The sequence below is a fragment of the Dendrobates tinctorius genome, unplaced genomic scaffold (genome assembly GCF_039654945.1).
Source record: "Dendrobates tinctorius isolate UK_male_01 unplaced genomic scaffold, ASM3965494v1 ptg000030l, whole genome shotgun sequence".
NCBI classification, from domain to species: domain Eukaryota; kingdom Metazoa; phylum Chordata; class Amphibia; order Anura; family Dendrobatidae; genus Dendrobates; species Dendrobates tinctorius.
Genome location: NW_027361698.1, coordinates 33,075,970 through 33,096,813, shown reverse-complemented (window position 1 = coordinate 33,096,813; position 20,844 = coordinate 33,075,970). Strand labels below are relative to the sequence as shown.

The 20,844-nt window shown below is 43.8% G+C and overlaps 1 protein-coding gene across 1 annotated transcript in view; it reads left to right on the top strand.

The window, feature by feature from the left end:
* Positions 1 to 20,844, top strand: part of TRPC3 (transient receptor potential cation channel subfamily C member 3) — a 464,690-nt gene that overhangs the window by 130,530 nt on the left and 313,316 nt on the right. Inside the window, exon 2 of the mRNA XM_073572010.1 lies at positions 4,706 to 5,477. Within this exon, the coding sequence (XP_073428111.1) occupies positions 4,706 to 5,477 (772 nt within the window). The remainder of the gene's footprint in view (positions 1 to 4,705; positions 5,478 to 20,844) is intronic.

The window sequence follows — 20,844 nt, the reverse complement described above, 5'->3', positions numbered from 1 at the left end:
ATTTCACCTTTTGCATCAGCTGAATGTCCAACATCAACATATGCCACTTTCTAAAACTCCCTAACTGTGCTGCTTCCCCCCCCACAGCCGGGGTCACCACCTAGCGCACGACACCGTGCGAGTGCCGTTGCCCTGGACAGGTGGGTAGGCCGACTCTTGGGCGCGGGCACTGGCACAGGGTCCCTCATAGTGCAATCAAGTGTCTCTGACGGTGGTGGTGCACACCCGCCGTCAGACACACCGCCGTACTATGAGGGGCCCAGTGCCAGTACCGACGCCCACAAGTGGGCCCCCCTTGCTTTGGCAGGGCCCCAGCATTTGCAATCTTCACCTCTCCCTGCTCCTCCGCTGTGTAGTCTGGGCCGTCAAATCCATACTGTGCCTGACACCGTTTGAGCCTGCCTCCTGATGTATAGACATACAGTGGGGAAAAAAAGTATTTAGTCAGTCAGCAAGTTCCACCACTTAAAAAGATGAGAGGCATCTGTAATTTACATCATAGGTAGACCTCAACTATGGGAGACAAACTGAGGAAAAAAAATCCAGAAAATCACATTGTCTGTTTTTTTTTCATTTTATTTGCATATTATGGTGGAAAATAAGTATTTGGTCAGAAACAAGCAATCAAGAGTTCTGGCTCTCACAGACCTGTAACTTCTTCTTTAAGAGTCTCCTCTTTCCTCCACTCATTATCTGTAGTAACGGCACCTGTTTAAACTTGTTATCAGTATAAAAAGACACCTGTGCACACCCTCAAACAGTCTGACTCCAAACTCCACTATGGTGAAGACCAATGAGCTGTCAAAGGACACCAGAAACAAAATTGTAGCCCTGCACCAGGCTGGGAAGACTGAATCTGCAATAGCCAACCAGCTTGGAGTGAAGAAATCAACTGTGGGAGCAATAATTAGAAAATGGAAGACATACAAGACCACTGATAATCTCCCTCGATCTGGTGCTCCACGCAAAATCCCACCCCGTGGGGTCAGAATGATCACAAGAACGGTGAGCAAAAATCCCAGAACCACGCGGGGTGACCTAGTGAATGAACTGCAGAGAGCTGGGACCAATGTAACAAGGCCTACCATAAGTAACACACTACGCCACCATGGACTCAGATCCTGCAGTGCCAGACGTGTCCCACTGCTTAAGCCTGTACATGTCCGGTCTTGTCTGAAGTTTGCTAGAGAGCATTTGGATGATCCAGAGGAGTTTTGGGAGAATGTCCTATGGTCTGATGAAACCAAACTGGAACTGTTTGGTAGAAACACAACTTGTCGTGTTTGGAGGAAAAAGAATACTGAGTTGCATCCATCAAACACCATACCTACTGTAAAGCATGGTGGTGGAAACATCATGCTTTGGGGCTGTTTCTCTGCAAAGGGGCCAGGACGACTGATCCGGGTACATGAAAGAATGAATGGGGCCATGTATCGTGAGATTTTGAGTGCAAACCTCCTTCCATCAGCAAGGGCATTGAAGATGAAACGTGGCTGGGTCTTTCAACATGACAATGATCCAAAGCAAACTGCCAGGGCAACGAAGGAGTGGCTTCGTAAGAAGCATTTCAAGGTCCTGGAGTGGCCTAGCCAGTCTCCAGATCTCAACCCTATAGAAAACCTTTGGAGGGAGTTGAAAGTCCGTGTTGCCAAGCGAAAAGCCAAAAACATCACTGCTCTAGAGGAGATCTGCATGGAGGAATGGGCCAACATACCAACAACAGTGTGTGGCAACCTTGTGAAGACTTACAGAAAACGTTTGACCTCTGTCATTGCCAACAAAGGATATATCACAAAGTATAGAGATGAAATTTTGTTTCTGACCAAATACTTATTTTCCACCATAATATGCAAATAAAATGAAAAAAACCAGACAATAAGATTTTCTGGATTTTTTTTTCTCAGTTTGTCTCCCATAGTTGAGGTAAGTTGAGGTATGATGTAAATTACAGACGCCTCTCATCTTTTTAAGTGGTGGAACTTGCACTATTGCTGACTGACTAAATCCCCTTCTGCAAGTAGCCACTAGCAGTGTCTGCCTGCAGCCATGAGAGCTACATATTAACCCCTTCACTCCTGGAGCTTTTTTCAATTTTTCGTTTTCGTTTTTCGCTCCCCTTCTTTCCAGAGCCATAACTTTTATATTTTTCCATCAATATGGTCATGTGAGGGCTTATTTTTTTGCGAGACGAGTTGTACTTTTAAACAACACCATTGGTTTTACCATGTCTTGTACTTGAAAACGGGGAAAAAATTCTAAGTGCGGTGAAATTGCAAAAAAAGTGCAATCCCACACTTGTTTTTTGCTTGGCTTTTCTGCTAGGTTCACTAGTTGCTAAATGTAACCTGCCATTATAATTCTCCAGGACATTACGAGTTCATAGACACCAGACATGTCTATGCTGTCTTTTATCTAAGTAGTGAAAAAAAAATTCCAAAGTTTGCTGAAAAAAAAAAAATTGCGCAATTTTCTGAGACTCGTAGCGTCTCCATTTTTCGTGATCTGGGCTTGGGTGAGGGCTTATTTTTTGCGTTCCGGGCTGACATTTTTAATGATACCACGTTTGTGCAGATACGTTTTTTTGATCGCCCGTTATTGCATTTTAATGCAATGTCGCGGCGACCAAAAAAACGTAATTCTGGCGTTTTGAATTTTTTTCCTGCTACGCCATTTAGCGATTGGGTTAATGCATTTTTTATTTATAGATCTGGTGATTCTGAACGCGGCGATACCTAATATGTGTATGTGGGATTTTTTTTTATTGTTTTATTTTGATTGGGGCGAAGGGGGGTGATTTGAACTTTTAGGGGTTTTTTATTTTTTTTATTTTTAAACATTTTTTTTTACTTTTGGCATGCTTCAATAGCCTCCATAGGAGGCTTGAAGCATGCAATACTCGATCGGTTCTGCTACATATAGGCGATGAGCAGATCGCCCATATGTAGCAAATTTACTCCTGTGCTTTCAGCACCGACCACTGGGTGGTGATGAAAGCCATCTGCCTGGAACAACCATAGAGGTCTCTATGAGACCTCTGGTTGTCCAGGCAACATGATGCCGACCCTTGATCACGTGACGGGGTCGGCGATGAGCTCATTTACGGCCCGGCGGCCGGAAATGCTATGTAAATGCCGGCTGTCAGCTTTGACAGCGGGATTTAACTTGTTAATAGGCGCGGGCGGATGGCGATTCCGCTCGCGCCTATTGCGGGCACATGTCAGCTGTTCATAACATTAGCAGAAATAAACACTTGAAATTCTAAATTCTATTTGTAATGACTCTATATAAAGCTGACTTTCACTTTTTGTATTGAAGAACTGAAATAAATTAACTTTTTGATGATATTCTAAGTTTGTGAGAAGCACTTGTATTTCTTAGCTGCCCACACTTAAGACTGTACTTGGAAATAGCCCTAAGAATGTTAAATATCTTCAGAATGTGAAATAATAACTCATTTCTAATAATTAATTTCTGAAACATTACATTGCCTTTCACATTAATAAAAGTCAGATTTAAAAGCAAGTTGTTGCATGGTATAAGAGCATGCAAATTTCATGCAAATTAACACAAATCCTTTTTTACTCAAAGCGTCTATTTTTCTGGAGGCATTTGAATATGATTTTTTTCCCATGTCATTTATAATGAATGTAAGCACATTAAAATAAACAGCGCGATTCGTAACACACTTATTGGTCCTTTTTTATTTATAAACTTAAATCTGTAATAAAGGACTTGCATTATATCTTGAAGCCACTAATTAAATACAATCAGCTGAAAAATGAAATGTGCTACCACGATAGGTAACTGTATTGCATTTTGATGAATTCAAGTATGTTTTCTGATCACTTTCTGGAAAACTGTTCACAATGAAAATTGGCCATACACATCAGCCTAAAGTTTGCCAAAGTAGCCAATTCCAGCAGCCGCTGCCAGTATGGTAGTTTCCTGACTTGCCCCTAATGACAAATGCCAGTGAAGAGAAGAATTGGGCATGTTGGATTTAAACATGACTGATTTTTTCTTGGCTAGAGATATGAGCCACTGCTGGAGATGTCTGGCAGCAACTTATACCTATGATCCTATTTAGAACGTATGCATGCCTCCCAAGCTGAGCATGCATTCATATTGAATGACAGAAGATAAGGGCCCCATCACACACAGCGAGATCGCTAGTGAGATCGCTGATTTTGTGACGCCACAGCGATCTCACCAGCGAGATTGCTGTGTGTGACGGGGACCAGCGACCGGCCCCCCTGCCGGGTATCACTGATCGTGCAGGATTGTCCTGGGCCATTTTTTGATCGTTGGTCTCCCGCTGGCCAGCGCGCATCGCTGCGTGTGGCAGCGAGAGACCAGCGATCAGCGACGCTGGACGCTGGTTTCCAATGTAAACAGCGAGTATCTAAGAGCCGTGCGGCTCTTGAATACCCGCTGTTTACCTTGGATACCAGCTTGCTCGCTGGTCCTGATCGCTGGTGGGTCTATCTATGTGACAGCTCACCAGCGATCACCTAACTATGTCCCAGCGATCCCATCCACATCGGATCGTTGGTGGGATCGCTGGGACATTGATACGTGTAACGGGGCCTTAACGCTCAATTGGTCAATAGCTATGTAAGGAGAATGGCCACCTAAAGGATTGATACTTTATAAATGGTGAATACGTATGGATTGTTGGGTTAATTTGTGTTTATTTCTTCTTCAGAGCAGGTGAAGGGAGCCCATCCATAAGAAGAGTAACCATGATAAGAGAAAAGGGAAGGCGACAGGCTGTCCGTGGCCCGGCATTTATGTTTAATAACCGAGGTACAAACCTAACTGCAGAGGAGGAACGTTTCTTAGATGCTGCTGAATATGGGAACATTCCTGTGGTTAGAAAGATGCTGGAGGAGTCGAACTCATTGAATTTCAATTGTGTAGATTACATGGGACAAAACGGCCTACAGTTGGCAGTAGGGAATGAACATTTAGAAGTGACTGAACTGTTCCTGAAGAAGGAGAACTTGACACGAATTGGAGATGCCTTGCTTCTTGCAATTAGCAAAGGATATGTTCGGATAGTTGAAGCCATCTTAAATCATTCTGCTTTTGCAGCAAGCGAAAGACTAACCCTTAGTCCATGTGAGCAGGAGCAACCTGATGATGATTTTTACTCCTATGATGAAGATGGTACCAGGTTCTCACCAGATATAACACCCATCATTCTTGCTGCACACTGCCAAAAATATGAGGTTGTGCATATGTTATTGATAAAAGGCGCAAAGATAGAGCGGCCCCATGATTACTTCTGCAAGTGCAGTGACTGCATGGAAAAGCAAAAGCATGACTCATTCAGCCACTCAAGATCCCGGATAAATGCCTATAAGGGACTGGCCAGCCCAGCATATCTCTCGCTATCCAGCGAAGATCCTGTTCACACCGCATTGGAGTTGAGCAATGAATTAGCCAAGCTTGCCAATATTGAAAAAGAATTTAAGGTACATTTTTTGCATACATTTAACTTGTACACAATATTACAAATCAGTTGATTCATTATATTGGAAACCTGCTGATTCATCATAGCTTGCTAATAGCTTTTATTCTTTTACTAAAAAAATATATATTTTCCATTTACATTTTTCTTCCTCTTTTATATTGCAAACCTACAATATTTTCTTTTTTTTTTCGATAAGGTTCCCTCAGAACTTCTCTTTCACATTTAAAGGTAGAGAGTAATTAAAAGGCATATATTTTTAGATCTGGGGAAGTGACAAGACTTAAATTGTCACTGTATTTCTCAAAAAATTGTTCCCAAATTCAGCACACTTGATTTTGTCTTTTCTTTTTAAACATCTTTTTATTGGGTTATATAATACTAATAAACAATAATGTAAAGTTACATAACGGTGTGCGTTTTTTCCAATATAATGTCAGAAGTTCCTCCATTAGGTCGTCACATAGTACATGGTAAGATTAATTACAGTAGAAGTTACAATTTCTCATTCAACAACAGTTCGTCATCATTTTCCTACTGCTTTATAAAGCACACTTGATTTCTCCCTTCTGTCTAGCTCACTGTCCACTGCCTGTTGCTAAGTGTAATCCATCTCTAGCAACAGAGATGTTGAGAAGGATTTCAGGAATTGGGGAAAGGCTCTGACTCTCTGCTCCTTCTCTCCTAATGCATGCTGGGAAATAAGAGAGAGAATATTTCTGCAACTATTGTGTTTGCAGAGTTGACAGCAACTACTTAAAGAAAAGAAGAGAAGATGACAAGTTACAGACTATGACCGTATGGACAGCTTCTTGATATATTAGATTAATACGTGCACCAAAAGGGTGTGGTTGAGGCCAGCATTCTATGCTTTTCTTCCCATTTAGTGTGATGGGACATGGCAGGTGCTGTATAAAGGAACATGTCATCTGATTCATGCTGCCCAAACTGCTGACAGCATGGATCAGATCCCCGCTGCACAATTGCAACCAAATTGCACAATTACATATATTTCTCTGAAATGCTCCAGTGCAACAGATAAAATATACTTTAAAGCTTTAGCCAGGAACCATAGCAATCCAAGTTCATCCCAGTCAGATCCTTGCATAGCGAGATACTTGTCTAGCACCTAGAACGGAGCTGGGAAGAGCCAGACTGGTTTCAACCGTGGCTATGGTTCCCGGCCACATCTTTAAAGTATACTGTTTCTTCAACGCCGGAGCATTTTAGAGAAATATATACCTGGCTGTAATTGTGCAGCCAGGATCTGTTTAGTTCTGCCTGTGCTTTTGGCAGCATGTATCAGATGACAGGTCCCCTTTATGAGCATTTTAATGGCTGTCATTAGTGGTTATTACAAATAGAGAAAAAGGACCAGCATATCTAAGCTAATGTGAACAGGTAGCAACCAAAAACATATAATTATAAAAGACTATAAGGTTGCACCCTGAATGGCTAAGAATGATTACTCTACAACATTGAAACTGCACCACTGCCATAGAAGATGGGGAAATGCTAAATAATTTATATATGAAATATTAATCTGCAAAATTGCTATGAAAAATTACAGTAAAAAATAAAGTACTTATTGCCCAATATATGTGGTGAGCCCAACAGCCATTGTCAAGGCATCCTTCATTGTTGGGTCCCAGTCCTGATATGTCACCTCTCCTGGGCAAAAAGGCAATATTAGAGGTTAATATCTATCAAGTTTTAGTATCTACAGACTAAGCAATTAAGAAAAATGGCTGCAAATAATCTTAATAGACTTAAAGGAAAACTCAACTTTCCCATGCCCCTCATACAGGCACCATGTATTTAATGATTCCTTTATGTGTTTCCTAAGCCCCTTTTGTGGCCTATACATTTTTGAGTCTCCATAAAATCACTTTTATATCTGGGCTTGCAATATGCTAATTAGTGGGTGATTACTAGGACTAAAGGGGGTTTTACACTAAGCAATATCGCTAGCAATATCGCTAAAACGTCACTGGTTTTGTGACGTTATAGCGATATTGCTAGCGATATCGCTATGTGTGATACTTACCAACGACCGGCTCCCCCGCTGTCCATCGCTGATCGCGCGAGAATGTCCAGCTCCATTTCTCGTCGGGCGCTTCCTGCTGGGCTTCCTGCTGTGACGATGAGCGACGCTGGACGCGGGCGGGAGGACGCAGGATCGCTGTGTGTGAATGGTAAGTATCGTGCGCTGCGTCGCTGCTGCATCGCTGCTGCATCACTGTGAGATCTTTCTGTATGAAAGCTCACTAGCGATCATTTAGCGATGCACCAGCGATCCTGACCGGGTCGGATCGCTGGTTGGATCGCTGGTGCATCGCTAAATGTAAAAGGGCCTTAATTGTCTCACTAATCGTGTTATCACGTCCCTGTGGGCAAGAGTGATATGATTGGCAAGAGTGGTGCCACTGCCAGCTTCTTGCAAATATTTGCCTCTTTGACAATGCACAGTAAGTTGGTTGTACGCTCCTTGGCTTCATCGGTGCATTGTACACGGGGAGAATAAATAATAATAAATACATAGTGGTGGTTTGGGAGGCCTGGGAAAGCTCACAGGCTCCCTTTAACACAAGGGAAAAACTAAAACTTTTATATCTCTTTGTTGATTGTGTATTAATTTTATACATGTAGTTCTGGAACAGCAGGATCAGTGTTAAACATGTTCTGGTGAATTTATGCAGTGATGCATGTGAAAAATGAAGATTTGTTTTCATTAAAGCACTAATAGGACTATTAATTAAAATGTCCTGAATGTAAAACTAAAACTGTGCTGAAGCATATGGCTCCATTTATCAAAACATAAATTATAGCAGCTTGCATAACATATTGTATGTAGCAATATATTTTGTCTCATTTCTCTTGAGCTGACACAAATTATGGCCTATGAACTATTCCATACTATATAATTTAACATCTATAATATATTCTCATACTAGTTTGATAACAGTCATTTGTGATCTTGCCGTCAGAGTCAGACATTCTCACTGTCGGCATCCTAACACCGAGATTTTCATTGTGGAATATAATCGGGAATTGCCTGACAATATGAAAGAAAAGAAATGGCATGACACATGAACAGTAAAGTACTATTAACCAAACAGGAGGCCTATGAGGGAGGGCGATTTTCGTCTTATTAATTTTAAGTATAACCTTTGCTATAGTTTTACCTCACAGTTCCGATGAGCATATGTAAAATCTTCCAATTATCATCCAGAAAAAATGGATGATTTTCATCTATATTCAATCGATATGTCATTTCATGTATGTATTTTTTAAATATGTGCGTCATTCAGTTGTCTATTTTTATATCCATGTGGCATAATTTTTATGTTCAAACATTTAAAAAAAATTACAAGATCTAATCCAGATCACAGCAGCCTCAGGCTTTCAAGCATAGACGCGTGGCTGGCGCAGCTTCAGTCATTGTTCAGTTAATATTGAGCGATGGTCTGTAACCATGCCCCGGCACTGACTGACAGCTAGCTTAACACTGATGTGTTGTAGAGCCGGCTTTCAGTCAGTGACGGGGCCTGGTTACAGCCGCCGCTCACTATGTACTGAGCCGTGACTGAATTTGCACCGAATGCCCCTCTTTGACTGAAAGCCCATTCTGCCAGGGGGAATAAAGTTAATTTTCTCACAGCAGCCAGGCTTTCAATGCAGTGGCCACACGGTTTAAGAACATTATTAACTTTTAGATTAACCCCATGTCTGCAGGTTAATAGTGTTTTTTTCACATGACCGGTTTCCCTTAACTCTTCTGCTATAATCAGTAGTGTGCCCTTGGTTACCTTCACCCCTGCTGAGAGTGGCTAGTGAAATGTGGCTCAGTGTCTTGCCTTTATGGGAGCCTAATGGGAGTGTAGAGTGGTAATTTATTAAATACATTTGAAAATAAATAAGTAGCACTGTACTGCATTTATCTTTACTAGAGTTGAGCGAAACGGGTCGAAAAATTTCAAAAGTCACCGACTTTTGGCAAAGTCGGGTTTCATGAAACGAAACCCGACCCTAGGATGAGGTCGGCCACGAGGTCGGCGACTTACGCGCCAAAGTCGCGTTTCAAAAGTTTGTTTTGCGCTCTTTTTCAGCCAATCAGGATCCACGGACACTGTGGGCAACGTGATGACATAGGCACGGGTCACCACCATCTTTCAGAAGGGCATGCAAGTGATTGGCTTGCTTTGGTGGGCGTCACAGGGGGTATAAAAGGGCGTGCACGCTGACCGCCATCTTACTTCTGCCGATCTTAGCATAGGGAGAGGTTGCTGCTGATTCTATAGGGAGAGCGTTAGGCAGGGAAGAAGAAAAAAAACTGCTTCTGCTGCTAGCGATTGTGCCTGTACAACACACCAGTCACTGTGTGTGCAGTGCAAGGGGAGGCTATATTGTGGTGTATCAGTGGTGTTGGTTGTTGGGATGCCTTCTAAGGCTTCCTGACAGCTGCATTGCTGTTTACCCACTGCTCTGCAAACTGCTTTTTTAAAAGCAATCCCAATTTTTTTTTTGTCCTGCTGAGGTACTGAGCTGCAAACTGCTTTTTTAAAAGCAATCCCAATTTTTTTTTTTTGTCCTGCTGAGGTACTGAGCGTGCATTTTTTCACACCATACAGCGGTGTACGCTCCTCACACAGTACCGTGTAACGGCTGTTATCACAGCCACAGTGAAGCTACTGTGTCACTCTGTGAGAATAAGTCGAGGACATGTTCCATTCTTACAGACCTGCACTCTGGGGAGATTCCTACTCTGCCCAATTCTACATACACCTTGTAGTTTGTGATACACTAGCCAATTTCTGCCTGTGACATAGCGCTGTGATATTCAGTGGGCCTCACACAATCCAAAAGTGTCCAGTGTCCACAAGTGTCTGCAGAAATTCAAAATCTCCCTTATCCTCTAGTCACTTTGGTCACAGCTGTGCCATCGAGCCTGTGACATAGCGCTCAGATATTCAGTGGGCCTCACACAATCCAAAAGTGTCCAGTGTCTGCAGAAATTCAAAATCTCACTTATCCTCTAGTCACTTTGGTCACAGCTGTGCCATCGAGCCTGTGACATAGCGCTCAGATATTCAGTGGGCCTCACACAATCCAAAAGTGTCCAGTGTCCACAAGTGTCTGCAGAAATTCAAAATCTCCCTTATCCTCTAGTCACTTTGGTCACAGCTGTGCCATCGAGCCTGTGACATAGCGCTCAGATATTCAGTGGGCCTCACACAATCCAAAAGTGTCCAGTGTCTGCAGAAATTCAAAATCTCACTTATCCTCTAGTCACTTTGGTCACAGCTGTGCCATCGAGCCTGTGACATAGCACTCAGATATTCAGTGGGCCTCACACAATCCAAAAGTGTGCAGTGTCCACAAGTGTCTGCAGAAATTCAAAATCTCCCTTATCCTCTAGTCACTTTGGTCACAGCTGTGCCATCGAGCCTGTGACATAGCGCTCAGATATTCAGTGGGCCTCACACAATCCAAAAGTGTCTAGTGTCTGCAGAAATTCAAAATCTCCCTTATCCTCTAGTCACTTTGGTCACAGCTGTGCCATCGAGCCTGTGACATAGCGCTCAGATATTCAGTGGGCCTCACACAATCCAAAAGTGTCCAGTGTCCACAAGTGTCTGCAGAAATTCAAAATCTCCCTTATCCTCTAGTCACTTTGGTCACAGCTGTGCCATCGAGCCTGTGACATAGCGCTCAGATATTCAGTGGGCCTCACACAATCCAAAAGTGTCCAGTGTCTGCAGAAATTCAAAATCTCCCTTATCCTCTAGTCACTTTGGTCACAGCTGTGCCATCGAGCCTGTGACATAGCGCTCAGATATTCAGTGGGCCTCACACAATCCAAAAGTGTCCAGTGTCTGCAGAAATTCAAAATCTCACTTATCCTCTAGTCACTTTGGTCACAGCTGTGCCATCGAGCCTGTGACATAGCGCTCAGATATTCAGTGGGCCTTACACAATCCAAAAGTGTCCAGTGTCTGCAGAAATTCAAAATCTCCCTTATCCTCTAGTCACTTTGGTCACAGCTGTGCCATCGAGCCTGTGACATAGCGCTCAGATATTCAGTGGGCCTCACACAATCCAAAAGTGTTCAGTGTCCACAAGTGTCTGCAGAAATTCAAAATCTCCCTTATCCTCTAGTCACTTTGGTCACAGCTGTGCCATCGAGCCTGTGACATAGCGCTCATATATTCAGTGGGCCTCACACAATCCAAAAGTGTCCAGTGTCTGCAGAAATTCAAAATCTCACTTATCCTCTAGTCACTTTGGTCACACCTGTGCCATCGAGCCTGTGACATAGCGCTCAGATATTCAGTGGGCCTCACACAATCCAAAAGTGTCCAGTGTCCACAAGTGTCTGCAGAAATTCAAAATCTCCCTTATCCTCTAGTCACTTTGGTCACAGCTGTGCCATCGAGCCTGTGACATAGCGCTCATATATTCAGTGGGCCTCACACAATCCAAAATTGTCCAGTGTCTGCAGAAATTCAAAATCTCACTTATCCTCTAGTCACTTTGGTCACAGCTGTGCCATCGAGCCTGTGACATAGTGCTCAGATATTCAGTGGGCCTCACACAATCCAAAAGTGTCCAGTGTCCACTAGTGTGAGCAGAAATTCAAAATCTCCCCTGTCCTATAGACACCTTGTACCTTGTTTTACATTACTATATAGTTTGTTGGATTTTGTCTACATTTCTACCAAAAATGAGGAAGGCTGGTGGAAGAGGCCGTGGAATTGGGCGGGGGTTAGCAGCTGGTAATGATGGTGTTGGTGGTGGATCTGATGGTAGTGGCAAGAGCAAAATAGGACCAAATGCAGGAGGTGTTGAGCCTGCATCATCGTCTGGCTCCATAAGGCTTCGAAGGCTTAGTTTTCTAGGAGTTGGCAAACCGCTTTTAAAGCCAGAGCATCAGGAAAAAGTTTTGTCTTACATTGCTGACTCAGCCTCCAGCTCTATCGCCTCCTCTTCTATAGTTGTAAAAAGTAAAAGCACTGAGTCGTCATTGGAGGCTCATGTTCATGAACCACACCTTTCCTTGTGTCCTTCACCCCAACCAAGATTGAAGGATGACGCAGGCCATACTACTGATTACTCCATGGAGCTGTTTTCACATACCATGCCTGGATTATCAAGTCAAATGGTGAATTACCCAGGCCAAGATGAATCTGACATGGAGTGCACTGATGCACAGCCGCTGATGGATGATTCTGCTAGTACATTCACTCAGAGCACTACATTGTCCTCGCAGTGTACAGAGCCAGATTCTGACCCTGATGAGACTCAGGTGCCCCTTCCCGCACACTATACCACCATACACGGTGACACAGAGGAAGGTGCACATGACATTGAAGAGGAGGTGATGGATGACCCAGTTGTTGACCCAGATTGGCATCCATTGGGGGAAGAGGGTGCTGCTTACAATAGCTCAGATGAGGAGCATCCACAGCAGACATCGACATCGCAACAGCTGTTATCTGGCAGGCCCGGAGCACTCCAAAGACAGGTTCCAAAAATCAAAAGAGTTGCTGGACAGCTTGTCCAGAGGGTCAAAAGATCACAGCGTGCTAGGCCGCAAAATGTCTACCAAAGTAGGAAGAGTGCAGTGTGGCACTTTTTTGAACAAAATCCTCATGATCAGGCCAAGGTTATCTGTAAGAAGTGCGCAAAGACCTTTAGCCGAGGGAAAAATCTGAAAAATTTGAATACCAGTTGCATGCTTAGACATTTAAACACCATGCACTTGCAAGCGTGGACACAACACCAAACCTCAAGTGCCACATGTGCAACTGATCACAACGAAGGTAGTCAGCAACGCTACATTGTTTCCCCCACTGTAAGCCCACCGGTTAGCACAGCAGCAAATGTTGAGGTGTCGTTGCAACGCCACAGCAGTCAGGGAATCCCACTGTTATATCAACGAAAGACTGATTCTAGGCCATCAGAAAGAACACCAACTCCATCACCATCATCAACCCTCTCTCAGTCCGCCCTGTCCACCGCTACTTCCACCATATGCAGCTCTCAAGTCCAGCTCACCCTCCCAGACACTATGAGTAGGTCAAGAAAGTACTCAGTCTCTCATCCGCGTACACTGGGTTTGAACGCCCACATTGCCAAACTAATCTTGTTTGAGATGATGCCCTTTCGGTTGGTGGAAAGCGCAGCTTTCCGCGAACTCATGGCCTATGCAGTACCACGCTATGACCTACCCAGTCGCCACTTCTTCTCTCGCAAAGCCATCCCAGCCCTCCACTATCATGTGAAAGACCGCATTGTCCATGCACTCAAGCAGTCAGTGAGCGGAAAGGTGCACCTCACAACTGATGCATGGTCCAGTCGGCATGGCCAGGGCCGTTACGTGTCCATCACTGCGCACTGGGTTAATGTGGTGGATGCAGGGTCCACAGGGGACAGCGGTGGTGGGACAGTGTTGCCTAGCCCACGGTATAGGAAACAGTTGGCTGTAGGCGTTCGACCCTCCTCCTCCTCCTCCTCCAGAAGCGAAAGCTCGTCCACAGAGCGCAGTCGTACGAGCACTCCATCTGCAGCTGCCACTGTTGCACACGAGGTGTCCCCCTATCGAGCAGCTAGTGGAAAGCGTCAGCAGGCTGTGTTGCAGATGATGTGTTTGGGCGACAGACACACCGCCGAGGTGCTGGCCGAGTACTTGAAGCGACAAACTGAGTCATGGCTGGGCAGTGTACATCTTGAGGCAGGCAAGGTAGTTAGTGATAACGGCCGTAATTTTGTGGCAGCCATAGCCCTTTCAAAACTCAGCCACATACCTTGCTTGGCTCACACCTTGAACCTGGTGGTGCAGTGCTTCCTCAAAAATTATCCGGAGTTAACAGCCCTGCTCCAGAAGGTGCGAAGACTGTGCGCGCACATCCGCTGGTCGCCTGTACACTCCGTTCGTATGCAGAAGCTGCAGCGATTGCTCCACCTTCCCAACCACCGCCTCATTATCGACATTGCAACAAGGTGGAACTCCACCCTGCACATGGTGGAGCGGCTGTGCGAGCAGAGGCAGGCCATAATGCATTTGTGGGAGGATACACGGCCAGGCACTTTGAGAGCAGACATGGAGTTGACAGGTGTGCAGTGGTCGAAGCTGAAAGACCTCTGTAAAGTCCTTCAGTGTTTTGAGGAATGCACACGGCTGGTAAGCGCAGACGACGCCATCCTAAGCATGAGCATCCCACTTATGCGTCTGCTCATGCAAACTTTGACGCACCTTAAGGAGCAGGCTTCTGCAGCCAATGTTGATGAGGAGGAAGAGGAGGAGGGAATCCTTGATGACATTCAGCCATTGTCTGCTCAGGGACCTCTCCTGGACGAGGTGGAGGAAGAAGAGGAGGAGGAGGAGGAGGATGATGGGGATGATTACTTAGGGGAGGAGGATGCATCTCGTGGGGCAAGTGAAAATGTTGGCGTGGCAAGGTCTAGTACAGGGTTTGTGCGTGACTGGAGGGATGTGGATTTGCCAGAAAGTGCTCCTCCAACCAGCACTCGCAGTGCATCATTGACACCGGGAACATTGGCCCACATGTCAGATTATGCCTTGCTGATCCTAAAAAGGGACCCCCGCATTGCCAAAATGATGAACGATGACGACTACTGGTTGGCCAGCATCCTGGATCCACGCTATAAAGGCAAATTACAAAACATCATGCCACAGGAGAAACTTGACCTAATATTGGCTAATAAACAAGCAACTCTGGTAAATCGGTTGCTTGAGGCATTCCCAGCACACAGCAGCGGTGATGGTTCTCACACGAGCCGTACAGGCCGGGGCAGCTTGCCAGAGGTGTTCGTGGTGCACACAGCAGAAGTGGCGTTGGAGACAGGGGTTTCATGACAATGTTGTGGACTGATTTTTCAAGTACCACTCACACAACTGGTAATACTGCATCGATGGAAAGTGACAGGAGACAGCAGTTGTCAGCTATGGTTACAAACTACTTTTCCTCCCATATCGATGTTCTCCCACACAGGTCATTCCCCTTTGACTATTGGGCCGCTAAACTGGACACCTGGCCTGAATTGGCACAATATGCCTTACAGGAGCTCGCTTGCCCAGCTGCAAGTGTGCTATCGGAAAGAGTCTTCAGTGCAGCTGGATCAATCCTGACAGAAAAAAGGACCCGTCTGTCAACCCAAAATGTGGATGATCTAACCTTCATTAAAATGAACCACGCATGGGTTTCCAAGGATTTTGTCCCACCTTCCCCTGATGACACATAGGGTGACAGAAAAATGGCTTGCTTTGGTCCACCTCTTCCTGGGACTTGACCTATTTCACCTTTTGCATCAGCTGAATGTCCAACATCAACATATGCCACTTTCTAAAACTCCCTAACTGTGCTGCCTCCCCCCCCCATGGCCGGGGTCACCACCTAGCGCACGACACCGTGCGAGTGCCGTTGCCCTGGACAGGTGGATAGGCCGACTCTTGGGCACAGGGAACTGGCACAGGGTCCCTCATAGTGCAATCAAGTGTCTCTGACGGTGGTGGTGCACACCCGCCGTCAGACACACCGCCGTACTATGAGGGGCCCAGTGCCAGTACCGACGCCCACGAGTGGGCCCCCCTTGCTTGGGCAGGGCCCCAGCATTTGCAATCTTTACCTCTCCCTGCTCCTCCGCTGTGTAGTCTGGGCCGTTAAATCCATACTGTGCCTGACACCGTTTGAGCCTGCCTCCTGATGTATAGACATATATTTTGAATGTGTACGCTATCCATACATGTTATCCGGGGATACGGTACCCTTTCTAACCTTTGTGCAATCATGTGCAATCCATACTGGGCCTAACACCGTCTGAGCCTGCCTCCTGATGTATAGACATATATTTTGAATGTGTACGCTATCCATACATGTTATCCGGGGATACGGTACCCTTTCTAACCTTTGTGCAATCACGTGCAATCCATACTGGGCCTGACACCGTTTGAGCCTGCCTCCTGATGTATAGACATATATTTTGAATGTGTACGCTATCCATACATGTTATCTGGGGATACGGTACCCTTTCTCACCTTTGTGCAATCACGTGTAATCCATACTGGGCGTGAGAACGGCTGGCGAGTTGTTAAGCAAGCTACAGCACCTGTGGTTTGCACACGTAAGTTTTTCATTTTTTCAGGAATGACGGTTAGGCCTAATTCCGGAACTGCGGTTGACCTGCACTTACTGGGAAATCATTGTTCGTGGGTAATAATTGTAATCAGTGATCCCCATCACTAACGTTGTTCAGCGGGTTATCTGCACCTGTAAGCGACAAACGCTGGCCTTTTCAGTGTAGCGCACATGCAGCCACGGACATGTAAGGGCATGACACACCAGTTATTGGCCAATCTCATGTGCCAGAGCCTCACATGTCCCTCTAGTAAGCCGGACTCGGACCGCGGGGCATGACAAAGTCTCGTTCGTTAACGGAATTAAGCTTGCAATGTGTGCATCTGTTCTGTAGCTGGCATGTTTGAGGTTTCCCAGGTGGAGTCGAATTTAACCGTAGGCTCCACTCCTGGTGGTGCCCTTCCGGACATTCCTTTAAGGTTCAGCTTTGCAGTAGCCCACGTAAAACAAACACTTTGCCTTCATGAACGCTGTTTGGAGGGTCATGACTCGTGGGAATAACGCCGCCCAATCAGTTAACCTGCTAGAGAGATCGTTCGTTGCTCCCAAGCATGACATCACACTCCCTAGGAGGAAGGTAATGCCACTGTGGCGACGGTACTCCTGGGGGCGACACAAGTGCACTGGAGCAGCATTTACAGGGCCCATTATACACTAGAGCATTAGAAATGGGGCCCATTATGTTTGGAGCATTATTTGGGCCCATAAGACAGTGGAGCTTCATCCATGGGGACCAACATATACTGTAGCATTATGTGGAGCTCATCATATACTGTTTCAAACATTATATGGGACCAATGATTCTTTATAGAGAAATAGATGGGCCTCGTCATGAGATGTAAAAAGTGAAGTATTTTTCATTGTAATATACCGCTATTTCTCTGCCGTATCGGAGCATGATGAGTTGTGGTATGTGTTAAAGGGGCGCTCTTTCGCCCAGGGCATATGAAAACCTTGAGCCAGCCCTACCCCCCCACAACTTTAGCCAAATAACCCCCATTTTTCAGTGCGTAACTTGTATTATGAAGTTAATTAAGGTTGACAAGCTTAAGTAAGAAGAATTGATGCTTTTGGCATTCAAATGGGCACTGTAGGTGTGTTTCCTGTCCTCCTCTCACTGCCGACTTTTATTCCCCATTGACTTACATTGGGTTTCGTGTTTCGGGACGACCCTGACTTTTCCCTATAATCGGACGATCTTGCTCGACCCGACTTTTGGAAAAGTCGGGTTTCACGAAACGAAACGCGACCCTAAAAAACCAAAAGTCGCTCAACTCTAATCTTTACCAGTCTTCACTATCCAGCATAAAGCAGAAAATAAGTGGTGATTATGATGCATATGGATACTCGGGGCATGGGCATCATTTTATGTACCAGGAATCCATTACCATTTAAATGGAGGGACCATAATAGGTTCTTTTCATCGTATGTAGTTTGTATTATTGTGAATACTAAGTAATTGCTTTCTTTTTTAAAGAGGAAAACTACCGTATAATTATTATTGCACTTTCTTATCTGCTTTAGCTGACTTCTTCCCATATCTTTTCCCTTTTTAGTGGTGGGGGATCTTTTGTTTTCCTTCTCCACCTTCTTCCAATAATCACAACTTTTTTATTTTTCCATTGATTGGTTTATTCTTCTGTGGGACAAGTTGTAGATTTTACTGAGAAATGGAGTGAAAATTCCTTCAAGGGTGAAATGGTGGAAAAATGTAATTCCTCCTGTTTTTTTTTAAGTTTTGTATTTACTACATTCAATGTATAGTAAAAAAAAATTACCGGAAGCAGAGATGTCAAACTTCTATAATTTTTTTTAATTTACTTTAAAAAATCTTATGTTTTAATGTCTGTTTTGTAATTTCTTTATTTTGGGATTGGTAACAGGGAGGTGATTTAATATTTTTGTTTTTTTTCATTAATTTCTTTAACCTGCAATACTTTAGTATTGTATCAGTCAGGAAATTATTGGAGTACCAAGATGGCTGTGATTGGGGCCTTCACTAGGCTCTTGCTGCCAAGGTAAGCCTTCAACAACGCTAGAATGGAAATGCCCACTCAAACAACCCACTTTTGGTTAGAACAACAGCATCTATGTGGTAAAACGGTAGCAATCGGCACAGAAGAACGTTTTCAGTCGCTTCTTTCCATGAATGGGTTCCTACTTTCTACTACGTCTATTTTTTTTCATCAACATACATTCATTTCACCCAATTAAATATTATATAGCTCTTCTACTTTCCACTTATATAATTTTGTAGCCTGATCACTTTTTCTGATTCATTTTACAATTACCACATATGTTTTTTAATTGGATTAAAAGAACCAATTATGTGTTTTTATGTTCCAGAGATTAGAATGAATCTTAATATTAATTGATGATTTTATTTTTCGCTTTACAAAGGTTGTTTTTTATTTTAGTTACTTTCGCTGCATCCTTTAATTACAGGCAGAGCTGAACAAACAAATTTGTGGGATCCTGATCTAATACCATGTTGGTAGCCGTTGACCACCAGACCATAACCTTGCGAACCTCCTACTACCTGCCTAGTACAAAAGCATCTTTGCAGCATGATGCGTGCATGATGTCACGCCAGGTCTACTAATCAAAAGAAATGTCGGCGAGTAGGATTAAGTTTGCTGGGTTTTGGTTAGCCGGCCACACACCACCAACATTCTTGATGCACCAGGGTCTCAAACTCTACATACAGGACAAGTCCCGTAAGTTCCAATTTAGTCTTATGTCTACTGGTTTTATTTATTGTGTTTCTCTTTCTAAGTATATTAGACATTGCTGTTTGTGCTCCAGAACATTTTTATATTTTATTGTTCGCAATTAGATTTTTTGCAGGTAGCATAATAATCTCAAGAATTTGAAACATCTCCTTCAGAGGGCTAATGCTGCTGGCTATCACCATCGTCTTAAAGCTGAATTTTAATCTCACTGTTCCAATGATTAATTCACAAGTCTAAATAATCCCATGGCTTTCAGGCAACATTTTATATTATTACAATTGATATATACACAAAATTGAACAATTAATTTCCAAGAAAATTTCATAACTTGTAGCAGTCTTAGAAATGTGCACACGAAGTAAAACGTCTCAAAGCGAAGCTTTTTGGCAACCTCTGTCTATATGATTTAGCAGAATCAGAGAAAGGGAATCGGTGGAAAGGACTGTGCTTACACTGAAGAGTTGCAGTGGAGGAGGTGTTATATGGCTGCCTTATGACTCTTAATGGGTGTTATGTAATACTAAGATGTCCATGCAGTATGACATCTCACTACCTATCCATCTTAGAAATGGTATCACACTGCTTAAGTGATTGTCTGCTTTTCACAATCCCTTCTCGTTACCCTTGAAAATAAACTGATTACAGCCTGTCCCCCCTCTGGGACTCGAAGCAACAAATTAACCCCTTCACCACCTTGAGTTTTTCCATTTTTGAGTTTCCGTTTTTTGCTCCCCTTTTTACCAGAACCATAACTTTTTTATTTTCCTGTCAATATGGCCATGTGAGGGCTTGTTTTTTGCGGGATGAGTTGTACTTTTGAACGACATCATTGGTTTTGCCACATAGTATACTGGAAAACAGGAAAAAAATTCAAAGTGAGGTGAAATTGCCAAAAAAAATTGCAATTCCACAATTGTTTTTTGTTTTGCTATTTTACCATGTTCACTAAATGCTAAAACTGAACTGCCGTTATGATTCTCCAGGCCATTACGAGTTCATAGACACCAAACATGTCTAGGTTCTTTTTTATTTAAGTGGTGAAAAAAAATCCAAAGTTTCTTTAAAAAAAGTCACCATTTTCTGAGACCCATAGCATCTTTATTTTTCATGATCTGAGGCTGAGTGAGGACCTATTTTTTGTGCACCGAGCTGACGTTTTTATTGATACCATTTTGGTGTAGATCGGGCAATTCTGAATGCGGCGATACCAAATATGTGTATTTTTTTCTTTATTTTGAATCCCATCCCTGTAGACTGTGAGCCCTCGCGGGCAGGGTCCCCTCTCCTTATGTACTTGTGTGTCCCTTGTCTAACACATGTTTATTATACTTGTCTATATTTCCCCTTTTCACATGTAAAGCGCCATGGAATAAATGGCGCTATATAAATGCATAATAATAATAATAATGAGGCAAATGGGGGGTGGTTTGTACTTTTATATTTTTTTATATTTTTAAGAACTTTTCTTAACTTCTTACTT